Source organism: Camelus ferus, chromosome 28 (genome assembly GCF_009834535.1).
Source record: "Camelus ferus isolate YT-003-E chromosome 28, BCGSAC_Cfer_1.0, whole genome shotgun sequence".
NCBI classification, from domain to species: domain Eukaryota; kingdom Metazoa; phylum Chordata; class Mammalia; order Artiodactyla; family Camelidae; genus Camelus; species Camelus ferus.
Window position 1 is genome coordinate 1,976,527 of NC_045723.1, and position 24,682 is coordinate 2,001,208.

The following is a 24,682-nucleotide window of genomic DNA, read 5'->3' on the forward strand; positions in this document are numbered from 1 at the left end:
CAAGGTGCCTTAGACTGACGAACCTAAATATACAAGGCAAACACCCAACTAATGTTTATAACTAGAGGGTGTAAGCTCAGAATGCCTCTGCATACCTATAAACCATCACTCAAAGAACACATTAAAGTTTGAAGAAAACAAGAAAAAAGTGATGAAGCAATCACCATTCTGACTTGGGTAAGGGAGTGAGGTCCCAGGGGAGACCAGTGTCAAAGACCTCTAACGTCTCAACGTTACAAAGACTGGACAAAGATACCACTCTGAGACTGTGTTTTTAAAACTGCTCATCATCAAAAGCCTTTAGTCGTATAGTTTTAAGTATGAGAGGAGGAGTGGAGAGGAAAGGGGTGAAGCAAAAGGGACAGATAAATACCTCAATCCTCCGTTTTGCTTTGTCGTAAGCCCGTTCCTCTTTAGTTCGGTCATCATCAGAGTCATACTCAGATTCTGAGCTCATTTCTTTACTTGGCTTTTTCTCTAATGTTTTCCCCGCATCCTTCTCATCGGACACCTTTTCATCCTCGTCATCACCGTCACTGCCTTCACTTTCTCCTTCTTCTTCCTCTTCCTCTTCACTCTCTTCTTCCTCCTCCTCCTCCTCTTCCTCCTCCTCCTCCTCTTCAGGGTTTTCTTTTACTTCTATAAGCACTGTGTTTTCTTCTTTCAGGAAGAGAGAGATTTCAAAATAAATGAAAGTTAAAAACAAGATTTCTATCAAGATAGAGACCCTAAAGGAAAAATTATACTGAAAGTGTACTAAGGCAGTAACACCGTATCATTAATTCCAAATTAATGTTTTCATATATCATAAATGCCAACTGGTGTCTACAAGCTGCGACGAAGATTTTCGTTTAACAGTAAAAATTTAATGCATTAATCCATAAGCTAACAAAAAAGAAAAGCATTACTAAGCCAGGATACAAGAGAGGACAGAAACCCAGGGAGGTGAACACAATACTCAGTACTTTTTCCCTCTCTGGATCATTTGCTGATTCTGGCGGGGGTAGCTGAAAGGCTATGTAGTGCTTTCAATGGCCCTTTAAAGTTTAGGGGTCCAGGCACTGGAAGTTCAGGCCTACCAAGGATTTTGGCAGGGCAAGGTGGATGGACTTTGGGTAAAGCCCTTATGATGCGGTGAAACCCTGAAAAACTGCACCCTGACAGTAAGGACACACAGGAAGTAGACAGGACCTCCCCTTTTCTGGCAGATCACCCCCAGATTCTCTCAATTCTAAATGTGGAGTAAGATGATACTATATTGCTAGTTCACCCAGACTCCTGGTAGATGTACAAATAAACTCTCTCTGGAGGGAGCAAACACTAATTTTGACATCAAACTATTTCTACAGTTCTATAATATCCAGCACAAAATATAAAATTAAAAGCCACATGAAGAAACCAGCCTTTACACACCTACAAGGCTTTCATATATTGAAGTTATAAAAACAAAATTATATTTTAAAAAATATTTTATTGTTTGTTCGTTTGGGTGGGTAATTATGTTATTTATTTATTTTTAATGGATGTACTAGGGGCGGACTCCAGCACCTGTGCACGCTAAGCACTCTACCACTGAACTACACCCTCCCCTCAAGACAAAATTTTTAAGAAGACTATGCTTCTAGAATCCAGGGAGCAATAGGTAAGATTAAAAAGTTTAGAAAGTAACTAAAAACTATGAAAATACTTAAATGGAAATTCTAAAACTTAAAAATACAGACGATAAAATTGAGAACTCAAGAGATGGTTTTAACAGGAGAGTACAAACAGCTGAGGAGAGAATTAATGAACCAGAAGACAGATCAGAGGAAACAATCTAGAACGAACCATGGAGACTCAATAGGTGAAAAACACAGAAAAAAGGAAAAGATACAATGATACAGTAAGAAGGTCTACCACAGGCCTAACTAGAATCCCTAAGGGGAAATGATGGCTTATAACACTGCAAAACTGATAAAAACATACATTCATAAAGCCCAATAGGCAGAGTAAATAAAAAAGAAAACAAATCTTGCCATATCATAATAAAACTGATGAAAAGCAAAGACACATAAAAAATTTAGGCTGATACCTAATATTTGAACAGAAACAGTAAAAGCCAAGAAAAGGGACTAATATCTTCAAAGTGTTAAACGAATAAAGTTACAATAAAGAATTCCTCATTCAGTATTTTACCTTCAAGAATAAAGATGAGATAAAGATATTTTCAGAAAAGCAAAAACAGAATGTCTCAGGAACAGATTCATACTAAAGTAAATTCTATAAGGTATTCTTCAGGCAGGAAGAATAATCCCAAATGAAGATCAGAGTACAGGGAGAAATGAAGCACCACAAAAAGCTAAGAATACAGGTCAACTTAAATAAACTCTGACTGTTAAAAAAAAAAAAAAGCTATTATGGGGTTTAAAAAAGAGAATTAAAATAAACGAGAACAATGACATATAAATCGAGAATTGGTCAAATGTTGCTTATGTTTCTACAGTCTTTACATTGCCTGGAAAGAAGGTAACAGTAGACACTGATAGTTCAAAGATCCATGTTAATTCTCTGGAGTAACCACTAAAAGTAAGCAGAAAAGTATAAAACTACCCAGCTCATGGAAGGGAAAAAAATGAATAAAAAAAAATCCAACAATACAAAAGATGGTTAGAAAGGAGAGAAAAAGAATCAGTACAAATAAGAACAACTTAGCAAGATGGTAAATATTAAAATCAACATATTTCATTAATTATATCAAATGTTAGATGAAATGGGCTAAGTGTTCTAGGTAAAATATAAAGATTGACAAACTAGATCCAAAAATCCCAATTATATTGCTGTTTAAAGATATAGAAAGAGTAATAAAAAAAGATCTTGTAAATTATCACCGGTGTAGTTATGTTAGTATCAGAAAAGCAGACTTGAAGACAAAAGGCAATGCTAGAAATAAAATATAAATAAAATAAATGATAAAAACAGTCAATTCACTAGAAATATGTAAGATTACATTCACCTAATAATATTGCACCAAAATATGTAAAGAAAAATCAATAGAACTCAGAGAGAAATAGACAACCTACAAGCGTGATGGGAGATCTGAGCACACCACCCTCAGAGACAGAGAGAAAAAGCACACTAGAAAGAAAACTCAGAACAGAATAAAAGACCTGCACAAAACGATCAGCAAACTTGACTAAATACAGAGAACAAGGTACCCAGCTACTGCAGGATATAAACTCTCTCCAATCATATATGAAACATTTACAGTAACCATGTTTAGCTATAAATTTAGTCAACATATTTCAAAGGACAGAGCCATATATGTTTGCTGATCACAATGAAGTTACAAAAAGATACGTAACTATAAAGTCCCTACTTTTGTAGATTAAGAAATATACTTCTAAATAAATCATAAGTAAAAGTTAATACAGGTAAAAATGTATCAAAAAGGAAATTTTAAAATATCAACATATCATAACTTGTAGAATTTGGCTAAAGCTAGGCTTAAAGAGAAATTTACATTTCTTTAAAATTTACATTTCTTTACATTTCTTAAAAAAATTTACATTTCTTTTCAGCCTTCTTTAAAAGGCTGAAAAAACAAAGAGCCAAACATCTATCTCAAAAAGTTAAGAAAAAGCCAGCAAATTAAACCTTAAAGTAGGTTTTAGTGGTAAAAAACAAAGAAATGGCAAAGAAAAACACTTTTTATTCATAGTGATTAGGAACTAAACTATGTGTTTGTATTATCTTTGCATTATACTTAGAGGCTTTTTGTAGGCTAGCTTTAATAACCTAACGCCTTTTATAACATCACTCTGAAAAGAACAGATTCTAAATCCTAGGTAACTATCTTACAAATAACTTTCTGAAAGCCATTTACTAATAATAAAATCATCGTCCACATGAGGACTTAGGAATGGCAATGGAGAAAGCAAGACTGGTCCCTATCCCCAGAAAAGTTCATACAGTTTTCATAATCAGGAGATAACTTCTTTTAATATATATACACCTCCAATACCCACTGTATTTATCAATGCGTGCTTATGAGCTGTTCACCTTTTTCTCTCTCCTCATCACTAGCCATAGCTTCCCAGTCATCCAATCCAGCATCCTCAGTTTCTTCTTCTTCTTCTGTAAATACAGATTTTCATTAAAGACATAGAAATTATGAGATTGCTTTTAGAAAAAAGTGGAAAATTATGCTGACATAAAAAAGAAATGCTTTAATTATGCAAAAACTACATATACAATTTCATTATCTTTGGAAATAATTTTTCAATATACATAGCACGCTATATTCTTTATAATTATTAAATGCTTCACAATTTCCTGTTTTGAATACCCTATATTAAACTTAACCCAGATTTCATCTATGAGGTAATTAAAATATTAGCAACTCATTGAAATGTTCCTTTAGATCTTAAAAAGGGTACATGATAGCATTCAATTCTTGAGGACAAATAAAATTTCACATCTTCTTTTTGATCTTCAATCTATACTTTATACATAAGAATGTAATATTTATTTTGCTTTAACCTCTATAAATACAAACACTACTAAATTACACAGTTGGAGGTACAGATTTACACTTCTGTTCCAGCTGAAAATAAAAACAGAATATAATGCTTACAACCCAAAAGTAGCCTGAAAGGTATAATTTTAAATTTAAAGACTTAAAATTCTATTAACTCATTATTAACAATAATGACTCTTTTTACTGAAATCTCATCGAGCAAAACTTTCTCAAATGAAAGATGGGAGTGGGACTTGTAGTATTTCTTTCCCTGTAATAATTACCATTTGGCAACAAGTTTGGGTAAGTCTTCTTGAGGAAGACAAAATGAGAGCCAGAAACACATACTCCAAGCTTGTTCTAAATTAGCAATTCTTTCTAGTGCTACAAATATGACCTAAAATAGTGGACTGCTATTAAGCATAACAACCAGAATTTCTCTTGTTTAGATGTGGTGCCCAGATAAATGATCCTTTTTATCCTGAGAACAAAGAAAAGGACCGATGGCGCCTGTCACCCGTGTGGCTCAGGCCTAACGCTCCCTAAAGCTGCCCCCAACTCCTTGTCTTTAACACTGGTGAGTCTCCTGATTTTACCAAACATACATTTAGCCAATCTCTAGCTCTCCTATCAATACCTAGCCTCATGAATTAGAACAATGTTTATCATTGAAAAAATAAATAAATAGAATAAAAATTTTCCCCATCTCAAAACACACAAACACACAGAATGAATAAGCTGAATCCTCTTACTGACTTAGTAAACAGAAGCTGACCTCTAAGATTCTAAAATGCCAACCTTTATGACTCTTTAAAGTTCTAATTAAAAATGCTTTCAGTGTGCTTCCAAAGGATTAAATAAAGAATTGTTTAGTTCTTGGTACCACCTAAGAATCCTGACCCATAAATAAAAACGTCAGAGAAAATCCAAACTCCTCCATCCATTCTACAAACTGACATTATTGTAAAGAACAAAACCGACTCGAGGTTCACCCCTACACTCTTTCAAAGTGGAAATGAAAAGAAATGATTTAGAGAACAGAAAGAACTATAAAGAAAGAGGGCCATACTGCCAGACATTTGGTTTCCCCAAACTAAAGGTAACAAGACAATTTGTGACACATCGTTACTTAATAGGAATTAATTAGTCAACACCACTGGCCTGGCTCCACAGGAGGTGGAGTCTCTTCTTTTTCCGGTACTGCTTGTTCCACAACTTCCACAGTAGCGCCTGATTCCACTGGTTCAGATACTGGGGAATAAAAGGAAAAAAAAAAAAAGAAACCAAGTTCACAATACCTCTCAGTGCATAATTTCTGTTAGGATACCCTGTTAAGTACTGAATAAAAGCCAGCAGCACACACCTAAACTCTTTAGCAAGTTTATGAAATATTTAAATATCACTTTTTTTTAAAAACAGGAAACTAGTTTTTCTTTCTGCTCAGGAATAAAATGTAAAATTATAGAAAGTTGAGAAGGAAACAAAAACTAAGAAGGACAGTTGTGCTTTCCAGTGTTAAGGATAGTTATTCATAGACGAGGATCCAGATTTTTCAAACAAAAGTACTTTGCCATTAACCTGTCATTTGAATCAGTTGAGAATGATGATAAGAAACAAGGTGTAGGAATTAAGTTTCAATAAGCAATTCTGATTTGTCAACTTCTTTTTAAAAGATTTTGAAGGCTGCAGGAAAAAAGCAAGAGTTTCTAAATCACAGGCTATTTTATATACAAACCTTTATTTTCTAACTGCTGTGGTGTTTTTTTCTTCTTTTTATCTTCGTAAATTGGCCTTTTCTTTGGCAAAGAGTCTTTTGATGGCACTTCAACACCTGAGGAATAAAAATGGAAAACTTCAGAGCTTACAATTCTTACATGTCACCTAAGAAATATTACTTAAGGTAACATTTATTCATCTCAGAGAAACATACCCTAAAATATAGAAGAACATTCATGGAAAACCCTCTTCTTAGTATAAAGTATTTTTAAATTTACATACATTAAAATTCCATAAGCTTGTTGTCCAGTTGTATGACTTTCAGGCAACCACCATCACAATGAAGATGCAAAGCAGTCCCATCACCCCTTCTGCTCTGTGTAGTTAATCCTGCTCACTTCCTTAAGCCTCTGGCAGCCACTGAACTGCTCTCTATCCCAAAAGATATGCCCTTTTCAGAACGTCACACACATAAAACTTTACAGTCGGCCTGCCAACATAATGAATTCAAGTGATCCTTTTTACTATACGTACCAATACTTTGTTTCTTTTAATTGCCAAGTAGCATTCCACTGTACTGATGTACCACCATTCCTTTACTGATTACACAGCTGAAGGGCATTTGAGTTGTTTCTGGTTTTTGACAATTATGAATAAAGCTGCTATGAACAATCGCATGCATATTTTTGTGTGAACATTTCTCTGGGGTAAATATTTTGCAGTGGGAATAATCGGACATTAAGATAAGCATGTGCAGCTGTCCCCTGAACAACATGGGGGTCAGGGATGCCAACCCTCCATGTAGTCAAAAAGCTGCAAATTGTCAGCCCTCTGTATCCATGGTTCTTCTGTATGCATGGATTCAACCAGCCACAGATCGTGTAATTACTGTAGTATTTACCACTGAAGAATATCCACATACAAGTAAATCCACACAGTTCAAACCCATGTTGTTCAAGGCTCAACCTAATTTTTCTAAGAAACTTCCAACTGTTTTCCAATGTGACTACCAATTCTGCATTCCCACTGGTATGTATGAGAGTTTCAATTGTTCTGCATCCTTGCCAGCATCCGATAAAGACAGTGTTTGAGGTTTTTTGCTTTTTTTTAAAATTTACGTATTCTAATAAATGTGCAGTGATATCTCATCATGGTCTTAATTTGAATTTCCCTAATGTTGAGCATTCTTTCCCTGTGCTTACAGTTCCCTGAAGTGAAGGTTCAAATCTTTCGCCCATTTTTAAAATAGGGCTATTGCTTCTCTTATTGTTGAATTTTGAGTTATCTTTATTATCTATATACAGTCTTGTCAGTTATGAGACTTTCAGGTAATGTGAATTCTCTCAATGCTATCTTTTGCAGAGCAAAAGTCTTTAACTGGACTTCAGTTTTATTATCTTTTTCTTTTTATGGATTATATTATGCTTTTAAAGTTGTAACTAAGCACTCCTTGCCTAACACAAGCTCGCAAAGATTTTCTCCTATGTTTTCCTCTAAATGTTTTACAGCTGTATATTTTATATTTAGATCTACAATCTATTTTGAGTTAATTTTAACATGAGTGAGATTTAGGGCTAGGTTTTTTTGTGTTTTTTTGCATATAAATATCCAATTGTGCCAGTATCACTTGTTGCAAACACCAGATTTTTATCTGTTGCCTTTTCCCATGACAGGAAACACCAACCAACCTGACTCTGTTCTGTTCCATTAATATATATCCTTTTGCCAATATCACATTGTACTGATTACTGTAATTTTACAGTTAGTCATGAAATCAGATATTGTGAGTCTTCCAAGGTTTGTTCTTTTTTAAAACTACTCTGACCATTCTAACTCCTTTATCTTTTCATATATTTTAGAAACAGCTTACAGATATCTACAAAATATCATCCTGTAATTTCTAACACTTTTATTGTGGTATAATTCCTGTAAACTACACATATTTCAGATGTATAATTTGATGAATTTTGATAGATGTATACACCAAAGAAACCACCACCACAATCGAGACAACTAACATTTCCATCACTCCCCAAGAGGTATAAATTTCAAATTCTCAATTCATCCCTCCTCACCCCTTTTACCCCCTGGTAACCATAAGTTTGTTCTCTATGTCTAAGTCTGTTGCTGTTTTGTAGTTAAGTTCATTTGTGTCCTTTTTTTTTAGATTTCACAAAGAAGTGGTATCATATATTTTTCTTTCTCTTTCTGCCTTCCATCACTTAGAATGGCAATCTCCAGGACCACCCATGTTGCTGCAAATGGCATTATTTTATTCTCTTTTATGGCTGAATAGTATTCCATTGTATAAATATACCACAACTTCTTTATCCAGTCATCTGTCAGTGGACATTTGAGTTGTTTCTATGTCTTGGCTATTGCAAACAGAGATGCTATGAACACTGGAGCACGTGTATCTTATCAAATCAGAGTTCCCTCCAGATATATGCCCAGGAATGGGATTGCTGAATCACAAGTCTATTTTTAGTTTTTTAAGAAACCTCCATACTGTCTTCCATAGTGGCTGCACCAATTTACATTCCCACCAATAGTGTAGGAGGGTTCCTTTTTCTCCACACCCTCTCCAACATTTATTGTTTGTGGACTTGTTAATAATGGCCATTCTGATCAGTGTGAGGTGATACCTTATTCTACTTTTGATTTGCATTTCTCTAACAATTAATGAGGTCGAGCATCTTTTCATGAGTTTGTTGGCTATCTGTCTTCTCTGGAGAGATGTCTATTTAGGTCTTCTGCCCATTTTTTGATTGGGTTGCTTTTTTTTTTAATATTAAGCTGTACAAACTATTTGTGTATTTTCAGAAATTAGTTGCCGGTCACATCATTTGCAAATACTTTCTCTCATTCTATGGGTTGTGTTCTCATTTTGTTGATGGTATCCTTAGCTGTGCAAAAGCTTTTAAGTTTAATTAGATTCCCTTTGTTTATTTTTGCTTTTAATTCCAGTAGTCTAGGAGCTGGTTTGAAAGAAATATTGCTGTGATTTATGTCAAAGAGTATTCTGCCTATGTATTCCTCTAGGAGTTTTATAGCATCTGGTCTTACATTTACATCTTTAATCCATTTTGAGTTTATTTTTGTATATGGTGTTCATGCTGCAATTTTGACTGGGATTGCACTGAATCTACAAATCAGTTTGGGAGAACTGATATCTTAATATCAAATCTTCCAATCCATGAATGCAACCTCTATTAAACAGGTCTTTGATTACTTTCATCAGTGTTTTACAGTTTTCAGCATATAGGTCCGACAAATATTTGAATTTAAACTAAGTGACTCAATTTCTCTTTCTTCTTTAGAAGGTGCTACTTTAAATGGTACTATTTAAAATTTTTTGATTTTCAGTTGTTAATTGCTAGCATCCAGAAACACAATTGATATTTGAATACTGGCCTTATCCAGTTAACCTCACTTATTAACTGTAGGATTTTGTGTTTGGGGGTGGGGTAGATTCCATGGGATTTTCTATGTAAACAATTGTCGTCTGTGAATACAGTTTTACTTCTTCCTTTCAATCTGTACGCCTTCATTTCTTTTTTACCTAATTGCCAGAGTTAGGACATTCCAGTGCAATGATGAATGACTGTGATGAGAGTGGACATCCTTGCCTTAATTACAATGTTAGGGTTCAATATTCAGTCATTCATCATTAAGTCTATTAGCTGTATGTTCTTTGAAAATGTCCCACATCAGGGTAAGGAAGCTCCCTTCTATTCCCAGTATCTGAATTTTTATTGTATATGAATGTTGAATTTTGTCAAATGATTCTTCTGCATCTATTGAGATGATCATGTAGACTTTCTTCTTTAGTCTATTAATATGGTGAAATATTTATTAATTTTTAAATACTGAACCAAGTCTGCATTCTGAGGGTAAAATCCACTTGGTCATGATAGATTATCCCTAAATTTAAATATATATAAATATACACACATAAACATGTATTTATATAGTTAACCCTTAAATAACACATTTGAACAGCACAGATACCCATATGCAGATTTTTTTCAGTAAATACATACTACAGTACTGTACAATCCACTGCTGGTTGAACACGCAGATGCAGAACCATGGATACAGAAGGCCAGCTGTAAATTTATATGCAGACTTGTGACTGCACAGAGGAATGCCCCTAACCTCAGCATGGTACAAGGGTCAAGTATTGCTAGAGTCAAACAGCTAATATCTTGTTGAGAAATTCTGCATCTTTGTTCGTGAGGGATATTGGTCTGCAGTTTTCCTTCCTTGTAATGTCTTTGTCTCACTATGGTACGAGGGTAATGTCATTCTCATAAAATGAACTGGGTAGTTCGCCAAGATAATCTTCATAACTGCCAATATTTCCTCCTTAAATGTTTTGTAGAATTCCCAAAGTGAAATTATAGAGACCTGGAGTTTCCTTTGTTGGAAATCTTTTTAACTTAGTTAAAATGTAAACAGATATAGGACTATTTTAAAAATAGATACAGGACTATCCAGGTTATGCATTTCTTTGAGTTTTGGTAGTATCATTTAAGGAATGTGAACTTGTTATATACTTAGTAGTTACAAGCTAAAGGCTACAGAACAGACTGGAAAGGTGATCTGCTACACATCTCAGAGTAATTATCTGAAAACATCTGCAGATACCTACACTCCCTAAGAACACATTTTGGATTCAATAAATAAGTTTTATATTATTCTAGGGAATCAATGTGGTAAATGACCTTTACCTAACAAGGTAGCTTTGAAAGACATAGTGAAACATAACATTGTAGTATCTTTTCATAAGATGACTCAATGAGCGGACTGTGGAAAGCCTTATGGAATCATGCGTGTAGAGGGCCAAATGTAAATTTATATGCAGACTTAAAGTTAAGAAGTTTGAACTTTCTTATTAATAGAGAATAAGAAACAAATAAGGGGGCAAACACTGGGCAGCACTATGAAGAATAAGAGACTAGGACCAGAGATGCCTCTTCAAAGACCATCTCCTCCAAGCCTTTCCTAAAGATTTATGCCCAGTTCATCATTTTAAAGTATAATTCTCCTCTAATCTCATAAGTACAAATCAAACTACTCCATAAAATAGCATTTCTGTTGGCAAATTATTCACTGCAAGGTCCCATTCCAATTTCTCCGTGAGTGCTTTTAGCCTGTCAGAAAGTCACCAGTCAAATCTGGTATTTGGGTGCTAGCTGTATTTGTTCTTTAGTTTCATTTTTCAATCAAGAATAAAACTTTCAGAAATCTAAGTACTATGATTCTCTACATTTACTGCTCCCAGCTGAATACATAACACAACGAAGGAGTCACATCGATAGTTAAACCTTAGCTCTAGAACCTTGGGCAAGCTGTTCAAGCTTTGTGTCTCCACTTTTTCATCTATGTCATGGGAATGAAAATATGTATAAGATTTTTATGAGGAAATAATCAATGTCAAAGTAGCATCAGTTACATACTAAACACATAATAAACGGTAGCTGTTACTGTAATTATAGCATAAGCACCAAAATTACTATAATATAAAAATCTGTGGAATGTAGGGATAGGAAATTGAGAGTTCCCAATACATACTTCTCATTGGAGCAAAGACACCATTTTAAATCATCTTACCTGTCAAAAACATAACTAAGTAAAGGTCCAGGTTGTGGTCTCTAAACTAAAAGGAACCAAGGCTCCTTGGGTAAACAGTTGATTTCAGGTCTAGAGGAGAAAATGTGCAAGACGTACTGGAAATATCTCGTGGCATTAGAAAGCAAGGACAAGGTCTAAGAATATTGTGGTCATGTGAAAAAGTCACAGGAACCCACCTAAATGGACTCCTGCTAGCCAAAGATAGTATATTTTGAATATCAAAAACATAAATGACTTCAGGAGATGAGAGCATATCAATTATATAAAACCCCATTAAAAGAAAATGATACATATCCAAAACAAAATTAAACTCATTGGTAACCCTTAGAGGTTGCTAGAAACAGCAATTATTTTGCAAATTAGTAAAGAAAGGAAAAGAATCAAGCATTTATCCTGATTTTCTTGCATGAAATGTATTTCAGGGAAAGTTTTTTTTTTTTTTTGAGAAAGAGTCTACCTAATAAACGCAAAAAGACCGAATATCTGCAATTCCTGATGAAATACTAGATATAGGCAATGGTCACCAATTGGACATTAAAATTATTATGTGAAAAGTCAATGAAGAATTTTTGTAATGAATGGACAAAGCTGCCGATACCTAAACTCAGTGATCAATCTTGACATCACTAGAAGACAACCAGACCATGTGCCTCCTCATACGAGGCACTGCGTAGTACACAGCACCACTAGGAAGTAGCCAAATTGCTAGATTTAAAAATCACAAGACATAGTGAAGTAGATTAGCCAACACCAGGAGAACACAATTAGGTAAATCCAGAACAGGAGAAATTCTACAGAAAAATCCAGTCCCTTCAACAAATAAATGGCATACCAAAAACAGGAGTGGTATCAATGAGAGACATATTAACCAAATACAACATGTGAATCTAATATGGATCCTGATTCTAAAAGACATTTTGAAGACAAGTGGAAAAAATTAAACATGCACAGAAAAGCAAGATGATATCAAGGAATTAATTTTGTTAAACGTAATAACATATACTATGCTTGTATTGAAAAGTAAAATGTCCTTACCTATCAGAGATACACACTAAAGTAAAACATGAGTAAAGTAATATGGTATCTGGAATTCACTCTAAAATACTTAAAGGAAAAAAAGTAAGTGGAAGGGGACAAAACAAGGATAAATGCCTGTTGAAACTGTTGAAACTGAGTGATGGCTACCTGAGGACTCATTTTACTATTCTGTATTTGTGTTTAATTTGGGAAGCCCAAAAAAACTCATTTACAGACATACTATCATTTACACACACATTTTTATCACAGTATAAATAATGAAATTATCTCATCTATTCCTTACATTACTAGACTTTTTTACAGCATTTTCATAGTAATTCTTCTGATTCAATTCTCCTTTTGACCATTACAGAGATGTAAGCGCACAAGAGAAGGTTCTAGACCGTTCAGTTAACTAAGAATACCACCTACCCTGAGCTTGTAGAAGTTTAAGGGTAGCTTCAGCTCTGGCTCTGGCTTCTTTCTGGGATTTAGTTAAAAGTTTCCCTTCTTTTTTCAAGCGTTCTTTCCTTTCCTTTTCTTTCTGCTTTTTCCTTTCTCTTTTCTCTTGTTCCAGTCTTTCCTATAGAAGAACACATATCAGACAAAACTTGTATTAATGAAATAGAAAATTTAAATGTAAACAACACAAAATTCTAACAAAGCTCTTGAGATACATGCAAAGAATTGTTAGGAGATTCCAAATGGAAGTACATACATATGAATATTAATTAATACTACATGAGAGTAGACTATGTGTTGGCAATAACACATAAGCAACTTCTGTCTATACCTGAGGAAATGAAGGTAGGAGTTTCTGTATGTCTTCATCTTATTATTTATATCAAAACAATAATGTAACTGAATTACCATGCGACTATGACATTTTTAGAATTGGAAGGCTAGAGATATTCTATGAGAAGAGGTTTTACATAAAACACAATGTCAATGTCAGCAGCTTCATGGAAACATACCTCTTCTTTACGCTTGGCTTCTAATTCTTCAAGTCGTTTTATCCGTTCTTCCTCTTCTCTCTTCTGTCTTTCTTCTTCTTCTTTAAGCTTAGCCAGAGCTTCCTGCATAGCTTTAACTGTGGCTTTGCTAGGTCCTTTTTTCTTCTCTTTCTCTTTTTCCTCCTTCTCTCCTTTCTTTTTCTTCTTATCTTTTTTCTTTTTGTCTCCTTCATTGTCATCTACCAAAAAAGAACAGAGGCAAAGAGTTGTTTTGAAAAGTTATTTCCTAAGGTAATAGTGAGCAAACCCCAGAATTCAGGGACCAAGACAGGGTCTTTAGCCATCAAGGCAACCTGAGCACTTGAGTAGCCAGAACAGCTCAGCACAACTCAGCTGGCCTCCTTAGAAGCCTACAGTGCTGGTGTTACTCTGAGCTGTCCTGAGGAGTGCAAGAAGACAGGAGGATCCTGTCAGCAAGAAGATACACTGTACCTAATGCACCTTCCTGATTCATGGCGTCTGAATTCCTAAATTCTATAGCTAGTTTTGCTTCTGATGCTGACCTTAAGGGGATATTAGGAGGATAAAGCACAAAAATTCCAAGCACTCTTTAGCATAATGCTAAAGATTATGAAGCTACTTTCAAGGTATCTCTCTTCAAAGATGTCCAGATAATGAAAATTTGAGTGGTTAAATATGGTATGTCAATTTTCCCATTAAAAGTTTTCTAGTCTGAAGAATAACTGTGTGAATCATTTGATCCTTCTTTTCACTCTGAATAAGAGGGGGAAATTTAACTAGAAAGCTTCTTTTTGTTCACTGGTTCTGGTACAAAAACAATGCTGGCTACTGCTTAAAAGACATGAACTAATTTTAGCATGTCACTCTTTCATTTCATAGACTAAATTAGGTTTTTAAAAATGGGAAAGAATTCAGATATTATCTCACACTGAGGTATCAACAGGAAGAATTAATTTTTCACTAGGCAACTTCGTCATTATCAGCAGCAAAAAACTTTTTCAGTGAAATTCTGCAAAAATCCTAGTTTGTGTATAAATCACTTGAGAGGTATTTTATACTACATATATAAATGCTTAACAATGAAAATCAAATAAAAGAGTACTTAGATCTAACTGCTAAAAAGCTTATTACGACTAAGAAACTTTATAACCAAGGACAAATAACAAAATGACCTTGGGGCATAATGAGCAAAACTATGACTAGTTAGGAGTCAAGCCTCTAGCCCTTTCCTCTGTACCATCACCAACCTTCGGCAGCTGTGGGGGCCTCTCCTCTCTCTTCAGAGGCAGGAGGTGCTCCAGAATCATTCATCACTTTGGATTTTACAGCTTCCTCTTCAGATTTCTTTTGAGATTCTTTGGGTTTACTCTGATCCTTTTTACCAGATTCTAACTCTTCTTTTTCTTTCAGCTTCCGCAGCTTTGCCTTTTCTTCATCCCGCTTTTTTCTCTCACGCTCTTTCTTTTCTGCCTTCTTTTGAGCCACTGTCTTGATTTTGAAGGAGGAGTCATCATCTTCATTCCCACTCTCTACATTAGGAGCTGGCTTGTTTTTCTGATTTTTTTTCTGTCCTTTCCTAGACTGCAAAAATTCATCTGACTCCTCACCACTTTCACCAGAAGAATTCACTCTGGTGCGCTCTTTAACTCTTTTACTGTTATCCTCATCCTCTTCTGACCCGTCCCACTTCTTCTTTGATTTTAGAGCTTTCCCTTTAGCTTTTTTGGAGAGTTTGTTAAAATCATCATCATCATCACTCCCAGAGTACATTTCCACTTTGGGTTTTGCAGTCTTTTTTGACTTTGAATCTTTATCTTCCAATTCTTCACTATCATTATCTTCAAAACTTTGTTTTTTGCCTTTCTGTCCTTTCTTTTTCTTATCTTGTTTTGAGGTGGATTCATCTTCATTATCTTCTGTTGGCTGAAAAATTTCCATTGTTAGAAATATTATTTATTTTTTAACTAATTGAGACTCTTCAAAGTCATGTACTTCATTAAGCACACACAGAAAAAAATTCTCAAAATAATTTTTAAATAAAGTCCTTTTTTTCAAACAAACAAACAAACAAAGGATGCAAAACTCAACCAAGCACCAGAAGCCAGTATAGGCCTCAGGCACATCTCACAGAATCCAGGTGCTCTGAAGCAAGCACTTATCTTCAGGCCACATTTACTACCTTTTTCAAATGGCATAAAAAGTGTAAGAGAAGAACTGAAAGAAAATATCTATCACTTTCTCATTACACCGAGGTGTATCCAAATTCAAAGGATGGAAAGGAAAATAGAAAATTGGAGGTAGTAGGAACGGGAAATGTATTTCCAAACATACCAACAGACAACATACCACAAAATACCCTAGATTCCCAAATAAAGCATCTTCATATCTGTGAAAGGTTTTAAAATACATTATTTCTTTCCTAAAAATTGTTTTCCCCCTCTGGTATCACATACTGTAGAAACTTTTAACCAACATATATACATTGCTCAAGTTTCCAAATGCAGCCCCTAACACAGGCACTAGGAAGAAACATGAACAGGCAACAACGATCTGTCTTTCACCTTTACTGCAGTGGTTTCTCTGTCAGCTCTGATGCCTTGAGCTTCCCAAGACAATTCTTCCAGTTCTTTCAGGATATCGTCTTCACTAGAAATGGATTAAAATACATTATGAGGTACTGGATTAGTTTAATAAGTGAATCTAGTACCAAAGCTAATAAAAATCAAATATATTTAAAATATACTTACTCAAAATCTTGCCTCTTTTTCTCTTTTTTCTTTTTCCCCTTTGACTTTTGAGGTTCCTGTTCCTTGGCAGCACCAGCTCCTTCTATTTCTGCAGCCAAGGCATCAAGATCAATATCATCCTTGGCACTTAAACGAAAAGAAAGACCTAAATGTTACTCAAGAGCAAAATAACCACCACATTCACTAACAGATAATTCTCTTTCGTTTTAGCATTTTTCATGCATGAGCAGTCCACTGAGAAAAATCATTTGGCAAGTTCTTTCAGGACTACATTTGAGTTATATTTACTTATCAGTCTCTCTGTATCTGCTTCAATAAGTTTCTGAATTACACTTAAATCAGGAGTTAAAATGAAGCACTACAGGAAGAAAATCTAGGTAATCAAGAAAAGGAAATTCACTGTTGTTGCTACCAAAGGTGTTTTTTTGTGTGTGAGTATCTGAATGGAGTTATTTATAAAATGAAGCGATCTTAAAAGATAAAAAGATTCTTAATATTTGATTACCAACAATATAATCTTTGGACACCTATGCATTTTTTACTTGGAATAGCAGAAATTTTAGAGCCAAAAGGAACTTCCAACTAGTTTATTATCTCATTCGTGTAAAGGTGCACAAAGTTTGAATGCTTCAGCAAATCACTACCACATCTTCAAATCTCTACCACACCTTCAAATCTCACTGAATTAGGAATGATTCACTGAGTAAAACAAAAAAACACCCCAAAATCTAGAACCAAACCTCCTCACAATCTTTTAGATCCCATCCCACAATGTCCTCAACTACCAACATTACTTGGAGTAAACCAAACTAAGTTCCAGTTAAAACCGACAGAAAACGAAGGACAGTCTGAGATGTACAAGTAGAAAAGGTGTATGAATTCAAATAAATGATACAATAAGAAAACAATAACCTCACACAACATGGCCTTCACTAGTGGATGCCTTGTTATAAAGATGCTTCACTCCAATAAAGAGAATTCCTAAAGAGAATAACTTTTAATTATATGATAAATATAATTTTAAGATTATGTAACAAGACACTGAGGACATAGGATTTATCCTCAAGGAGCTGAGTAGAGAGAGAGAGCAAACCAGTAAACCAGGAACTGCAAAATGCTAAGTGCCATGAAATAAAGGAATTTACTGTTTTTATAGTTAACCAGAATTGAAATGTGTTCCCTTTTGTCCTATATTTTAGACAGTGTATTTGAAGAGGATCATAGAACACTGAACCACTGCACTGATGGTGACTTCCCAAAGCACCAAATCCAGAATGAGAAAATCAGACACCTCCTAGCAGAGGAGCAGCCTAGAATCAGGTACTGAAGGAGAAACAGGAGTTAGCCAGGCAGAAAGGGTGCATATACATCAGACAAATTGAGTACAAAAACCTAAATGCAATAAAGTGGCAATAAAGTGCATGGTACCTCGGGAGGACTCCTAAAAGGGTGTCTGAACCACCTGAGAAGCTTTTGCTAAGTTACTTATTTCTTGAGCCCATCCAAGATCTAGGGAACCAGAAACCGGGGGTGGGAACTAGGCAGGGTATTTTTAGCCATCTTTTTTAGGTCCAATTTGAACAGTTTTTCTTTTTTTTAATAAATGAAGAAATTGAGGAACAGAGAATTTGCCCCAAATCACACAGGCAAAGGTGGGATTCTGAACCCAGGAAGTTCCAAGTCTTAAGTCAAAGATTTTAACCCTGCTGACATTTTCGAAAGCTACCTCCAGTATAAATGGCAGGGCAGAACCCCAACTAGCTAGAAGCAGGAAAAGTGAGGAAGCTGCTACAGTTAACTGGGTTGACCAATGAAGAACACGTGACCTGCAGCAGCGACAGGCATTAAACACTAAAGGGATCAATCAGCAACACTGAAGTGACCAAAGGGACACATGCAGAAAGGAGGAGGGACGAATCAAGGATGATTCTCAGGTGTCATCAGGTAACAGAAACCTAAATCTGGCCCAGCATCAGATCAACCAGCAGCATCTCCAAAGGCACCTCTGCCAGTATTTCACACTACAGCAGCTTCTGAAAACAGGGTGAGATGGGAAGGTGGTTAATGATGAAAGCTTGGCACCTCACCTCCAAAGACTCGTCAGCACTCACCTAACCTGTATTCATCTCATCAAAATAGCTTATGATTGGCTATATTTCCACAGTATTCATTAACAAGCATCTCTAGAAAATAGAACATAGGACTACATCTGCATGCTGTTGAGTACGAAAGCCTTTTCTGGCGAGCAATAAAAATTAAGTCTTTGAGTGCTTATCATGTATCAGACATTGTGCTGACCATTAGACATACTACATTTTATGTCATTTAATCCTCATAACAACTCTGTTAAGTTTAAAGATGATGATAAACAATTTACAAAAGGCCATCGAGTTAGAAAGTAGCATATCAGGAACTCAAGCCCAACTCTGACACTAGAATTGTACTGTCTTCCTAGAAAATAGAGGAAATAGAGGAACCAAGTTTCTGAAAATTATGTGTGAAATTCAAACATAGCTGCAAAATATATTAATGATACACAAGACTTAACAGTTTTAACTACAGTCGTTTCTAAAGTGTTCCTTCCTTCAACGTGTACTGAACTTCCTGCCCCAAACTCGAGAATGTCCTAAAATGTCAACCATGTTACAAGAGGACATGAAAGTGACATAAATACCAGTGATTTAACTTGAAACTTTTAACCAAACTCTACCTACATTTTCTGCCCTATTTCCATAGCTACTCATTACACACCACAGCTTTAAGATTTCAGTAAACTAAGAGTCAAATCTAAAATCCAGTCATGCTGATAATGAAAGTTTTAAAACCTTTAGGAAATCGTATAAGTATTTTTCTCTAGGTTTGTTTTTCTGCAGACCACTTACTTTTTCCTTTGTCAAAGCTACAATATTCCTCTTAACATTTTGTTACAGCTCCTAATCCTTTATTCTAAATTTACTGCAGGCTTCCAGAAATAAAAGGCAATTTTCTATTGTATTCAATTCAGTGTTTTCATAGGCCACATTCCTCCATCATCAAGATAGAAAAAATGTTATAACTTAATGGCCTTAAAAAATGAAGCTATTAAAAATACTGTATGCGTAGTTTCTTAAGAAACAGCCAAACTACTTTCTAAAATGGCTTTACCATTTAATACTCACACCAACAATGCATGGAGATATGCATTTTTTCCATAACCCAGCCAGTATTTATTATTATGTTTACTCTTCCTTAAAGCTGTTCTAATAGATGTGTGGTTACATCTCATCAGTCTTCGTTTTCATTTCCTTAAAGTCTAGCAAAATTATCTTCCATTCATAGACAGTCAGTGAAATGTCTCTATATTATCTTTTACCCATTTTTCTAATTGGACTGATTTTCAAAGTTGAGTTTTTATGTTTTGGAGTGTGTTTTTTTCCAGTTTGTAGTTTGTCTTTTACATCCACTTAACAGGGTTTTTTAACCAGAGCAAAAACTTTGAATCTTCATGAAGTACTATTTATCAAGTTTTTTCTTTACGGATTATGCTTTTGGTGTCATGACAAAACTTTTCACCAAGTCCTAGGTGCTGAAAATTTTAAACTATGTTGTACTGTAAAAGTTGTGTACTTCAGTGTTTAATTCTATGATCCGTTTTGATCTTTCTGGCCTATGGGTACCCAACTACTCCAGCAACATTCAGACTATCCATCCTACAGGAACTGCTTTTGCACGTTTCTCAAAAAACTCTCAGCTGCACTTGGATAGAGCTATTTCTAAGTTCTCTACTCTGTCCTACTGATTTGTGTTTCTTTCCCTCCAACACTAATACACTGTTATGATTAATGTAGCTACATAAAAAGTCTTGAAATCAAGTGGAATGATTCCTTTCCTTTTACTCTTCATTACCAGAATTGTTTTATCTATTTTTAACTCCTTTGATTTTTTCCAATAAATTAAAAAAAATCCTTGTGTACAACTACAAAAAAAAAATCTTGCTGTAATTTTAATAGCAATTGCATGAACTGTATACAAATTTAAAGAAAACTGACATCTTTATTATATTCAGTCTACCAATCTATGAACACAGTATGTTTCTCCATTTATTTCGATCTTGTCCGATTTCTTTCATCAGTGTTTTGTGATTTTCACAAAACTAGTATTCAAGTTTTAAAGTAATGTGAAGTGGTATTTCTAATTTCAGTTTCTACATACTCTTTACTAAGATAAAAAAATGTAACTGAACTTTTTTATTGCAGTACTTGTCATTCATTTGTAACATACCCGTCTCCTTTCTGTGCACATCCCTCCCTAATCCCTAGTAACCACAAACCTGTTCCACACGTCTAAAATTTTTTTAGTTGTTGAATTTATTAGTTCTTTGAACTAAGCAAAGAGTTAAGACTTGAAATTAAAAGTGCAATAAAAAAAACTGAATTTAATGAAAATTTAAAACTTTCAGTGTTCAAAAGACCATGTAAAGGGAATGAAAAATCAAGCTACAAAGTGGGAGAAAATATCTAAAACCACATATTTGAAAAAGAACTCGCATATACAATAAAGAAACCTCAAAACTCAACAGTAAAAATCCAAACAATCCAAATAGAAAATGGACAAAAGGCATGAAAAGACATTTCATGAAAGAGCACTTACAGATAACAATGGCTGTTCCACACCTCTACTATTTGGGAAATGCAAATTAACATCACAATGGGATACCATTACACACCAATCAGAATGTCCCCTCCTCAAAAAAAAAACAGTGATAACAACTACTAGTGTTGGTTGAGAATAAAGAGGATCTGGATCACATGCATTGCTGGTGAAAATGTAAACTGGAATAGCCACTCTGGAAAAGTCTAGCATTCCTTGTAAAACTAAAAATGTACTTACCATATGATCCAGCAATTGCACTCTTGCACATTTATCCCTGATTAACGAAAATTTATCTCATGCAGAGACTTGTAGACAAGTATTTATAGCAGCTTCATTTATAATAGCCAAAAACTGAAAACAACCCACATGTCCCTCAATGGGTGAATGGTTAAATAAACTGTGGTTTATCCCCATTCCATGGAATACTATTCAGCAATAAAATTAAATGAACTATCAATACATGCAACAACTTAAATGGATCTCAAGAAAATCAGACTGAGTGTAAAAAAGCCAATTCCCAAAGGTTACACACATACATGATTCCATTCACATACATTTTTGAAAAGAAAAAATTTTAGAAGTGTAGAACAGGTTCATGGTTACTAGGGATTAGTAAGGGGAGGTACACAGAAAGGAGATGGGTATGTTACAAATGAACGACATGAGGAATCCGCAGAGATGTTCCATATTTTGACTGATAGCGAATATACAAATCTACACATGTGATAATACTGTATAGCACTAAGCACAAACACACATGAGTTTGCTACACAAGCGAAACTGAGCAAATCTGAATCTGATCAGTGAATTATAACAGTGTCAATATCCAGGCTGTGATATCGTATAGTTTTGCTAGGTGTCATCATTAGAGGAAACTGGATAAAAAGCTACAGGGATCTCACTGTATTAACTCTTACAACTGCTATGAATCTACAATTATCTTAAAAGTTTAATTAACATAACAAAACACTGTTTAAATGAGAAGGCAAAAACACTGAGAAAAAGATTTTTGCAATACATATATCTGATGAAAGATTTGTCTATATTTTTAAAGTCCCTAAAATTCAACATTGAAGAACACAATTTTTTAAATGGGCAAATGATTTAAACACTTAACCAAATGAGATACAAGAATGGCAAATAAACACATGACAAGATGGTCAATATCACTAACTAATAAGGAAATGTAAATAAAACCACAATGAGATGCCACTACACAGCCATCAGAATGACTAAAATTAAGGACTGATAATACTAAGTGCTGAGAGGATGTGGAGCAACTGGAACACATCCCAAAAGGGAATGCAAAAATGGCACAGCCACTTTGGAAGAGACAGTTTGGCAGTTTCTTCAAGTTAAACATACACACTTACCATATGACCCAGCAATCCCACTCCCAGGTATTTACCTAAGAGAAATGAAAACATATGTCCACACAAAGACTTGTACTCAAATGTTCATAGCAGCTTTATTCATAATCACAAGCTGGAAAAAAACCTAAATATTCATCTACCGGATAACTTATAAACAAACTGTCATCTAACCATGAAATGGGATACTACTCAACGATAAAAGGAAATAATTAATGTTACATACACCAACATGGATGAATCGCAGAAGTATTACATTAAGTGAAATCCAGCCAGGCAATAAAGGTTACATACTCCATGATTCTATTTATATGAATTTCTAGAAAAGGGAAAACTACAGTGACTTCCCCCAACAAAAGCAAAAACTACAGTGATTTTTTTTGCCAGAGAGGACTGTCTACAAAGGGTCATAAGGGAACTTTTTGGGTTAACAGAAATACTCAGCATCATTCTTTTGGAGGGAAGGTAATTAGGTTTATTTATTTTTTAATGAAGGCAAGTACTGGGGATTGAACCCAGGACCTTGTGCATGCTAAGCAGGCACTCTACCACTGAGCTACACCCTCCCCACTCTGTATCATAATTGTGATGAAGGAAGCACAGCTGCATATATTTATCAAAGCTTCCTGATGGCACATTTTAAATTTGTAAATGTTATTTTATGTCAATTACACCTCAAAAAAAGAGAACTTCAATTTCTAGGAATACTATAAAAACAGTTGAGAAGTTAGAGAATGCATTTATCAGTTTACTGAAATAAAAGCTAAGGTTAAAATTATATAAACCTAATATAAGTCATTTACCCAATTTTGTAAGTTATGGAAATAATAAATCAGTAATATTTTTATAATATCTTAATTTGTATTAATTAACACAATGTAACATAACTAAAATGTTACTGTAATGAAATCTTTTTCGAACATGGTATTTCTTTATTAACTGTGTGCAAGGCATATAATCAACTTTGGAGTCTGGCTTTTTGAAATAAGTAAAAATCACGTAAAAATAAGATATTTCATTTCAAGACCAATATATAGCAAAGCCTTTTAAAAACACATAATGTAAGAGAAAAGAAAAAAAAATTCACTGTAAAGAAGAAAACTTAACCTTATGTGCAAATTTCCTCTCAATTCCAAACCTGACAAATTTCATTAATGACAGGTATTTTTGACTAAAAAGGTATCTAATTAAAGTTAGTTAAGAAGTTAAGAAATCCAACCCCTTCCCAAATTATTCCACAATTCAAAATCTCCAACCTTTCTAGGATTCTCTCCTACCAACCCCTCTTTATTTCACCCTCTGAGGACCTGGCACAAAATTTCTCTGACCCTCTGAGAGGTGGGGTCTATGCCCCTCCTCTTTAATTCAGGACTGTGGGACTATCTGATCAACAGAATGGCACAAATGATGCTACAGTTTCTGAGCCCAGGCCTTAACCAGGCAGCTACCACTTCCTGGTTCCTGAGATACTCACTGTCGAGCTAATGAGGATGTCCAGGCCAAACAGAGAGGTCAAGGATAGGTGTTCCCCCTGAAGTCCCAATCAACACCTACCAACAACCACCGGAAGTGAGTGAGGTGCAAGTGAGGTAACCTTTGAGACAACTTCATCGCAGCCACCATTTAACCGCAACCACATGGAGACCCCCAAGCATGACCCACCTGAGCCTAGACAACCCTCAGAACTGAGAGAGAGAATGATTTTTACCGTCTTAAGCCACGAAGTTTGGAATGACTTGTTATGATACAATAACAACATTCCTAATCAATACTAGGGCCTACAGATATGGAAAGCACATTGATGGAGGAGGTAAAATCCAAACCGCACTGTTTCTTCCTCTCTCCCCACTCTCAACTTGACAAAAAAAATTACATGTAATCTCAAAGTACTGAGGGAATGCTGAGAGAAAGAATGGTGATAGCTGACCCTGTGGCTACCCCTTGACACTTCACTTTGTTTCTGCTCCTCCTCCAAACAAGCTCGTCAATAAGAGCAGTAAGAGCAAAAAGACGAAAAGCTTAAGGAGGAAGTCCATTCTTTACTCCTAACTCCATCCTAGCAGGGCCAGTAGCAATAAAAGAAACAGGGAAATC

General features: G+C 35.0%; 1 protein-coding gene across 2 annotated transcripts in view; it reads right to left on the reverse strand.

The window, feature by feature from the left end:
• The window catches only part of EIF5B (eukaryotic translation initiation factor 5B), a 65,806-nt gene that overhangs the window by 25,746 nt on the left and 15,378 nt on the right, over positions 1-24,682 (reverse strand). The window contains exons 2-10 of one of the 2 annotated variants that reach the window (XM_032469742.1): positions 16,587-16,712; positions 16,401-16,485; positions 15,087-15,762; positions 13,840-14,057; positions 13,298-13,448; positions 6,231-6,326; positions 5,657-5,746; positions 4,039-4,113; positions 374-657 (exon numbers count right to left, since the gene is read on the reverse strand). In XM_032469742.1, coding sequence (XP_032325633.1) covers positions 374-657; positions 4,039-4,113; positions 5,657-5,746; positions 6,231-6,326; positions 13,298-13,448; positions 13,840-14,057; positions 15,087-15,762; positions 16,401-16,485; positions 16,587-16,712 — 1,801 coding nt within the window. Of the gene's footprint in view, positions 1-373; positions 661-4,038; positions 4,114-5,656; positions 5,747-6,230; positions 6,327-13,297; positions 13,449-13,839; positions 14,058-15,086; positions 15,763-16,400; positions 16,486-16,586; positions 16,713-24,682 lie in introns of both variants that reach the window. The other variant, XM_032469741.1, reaches the window with a different exon arrangement.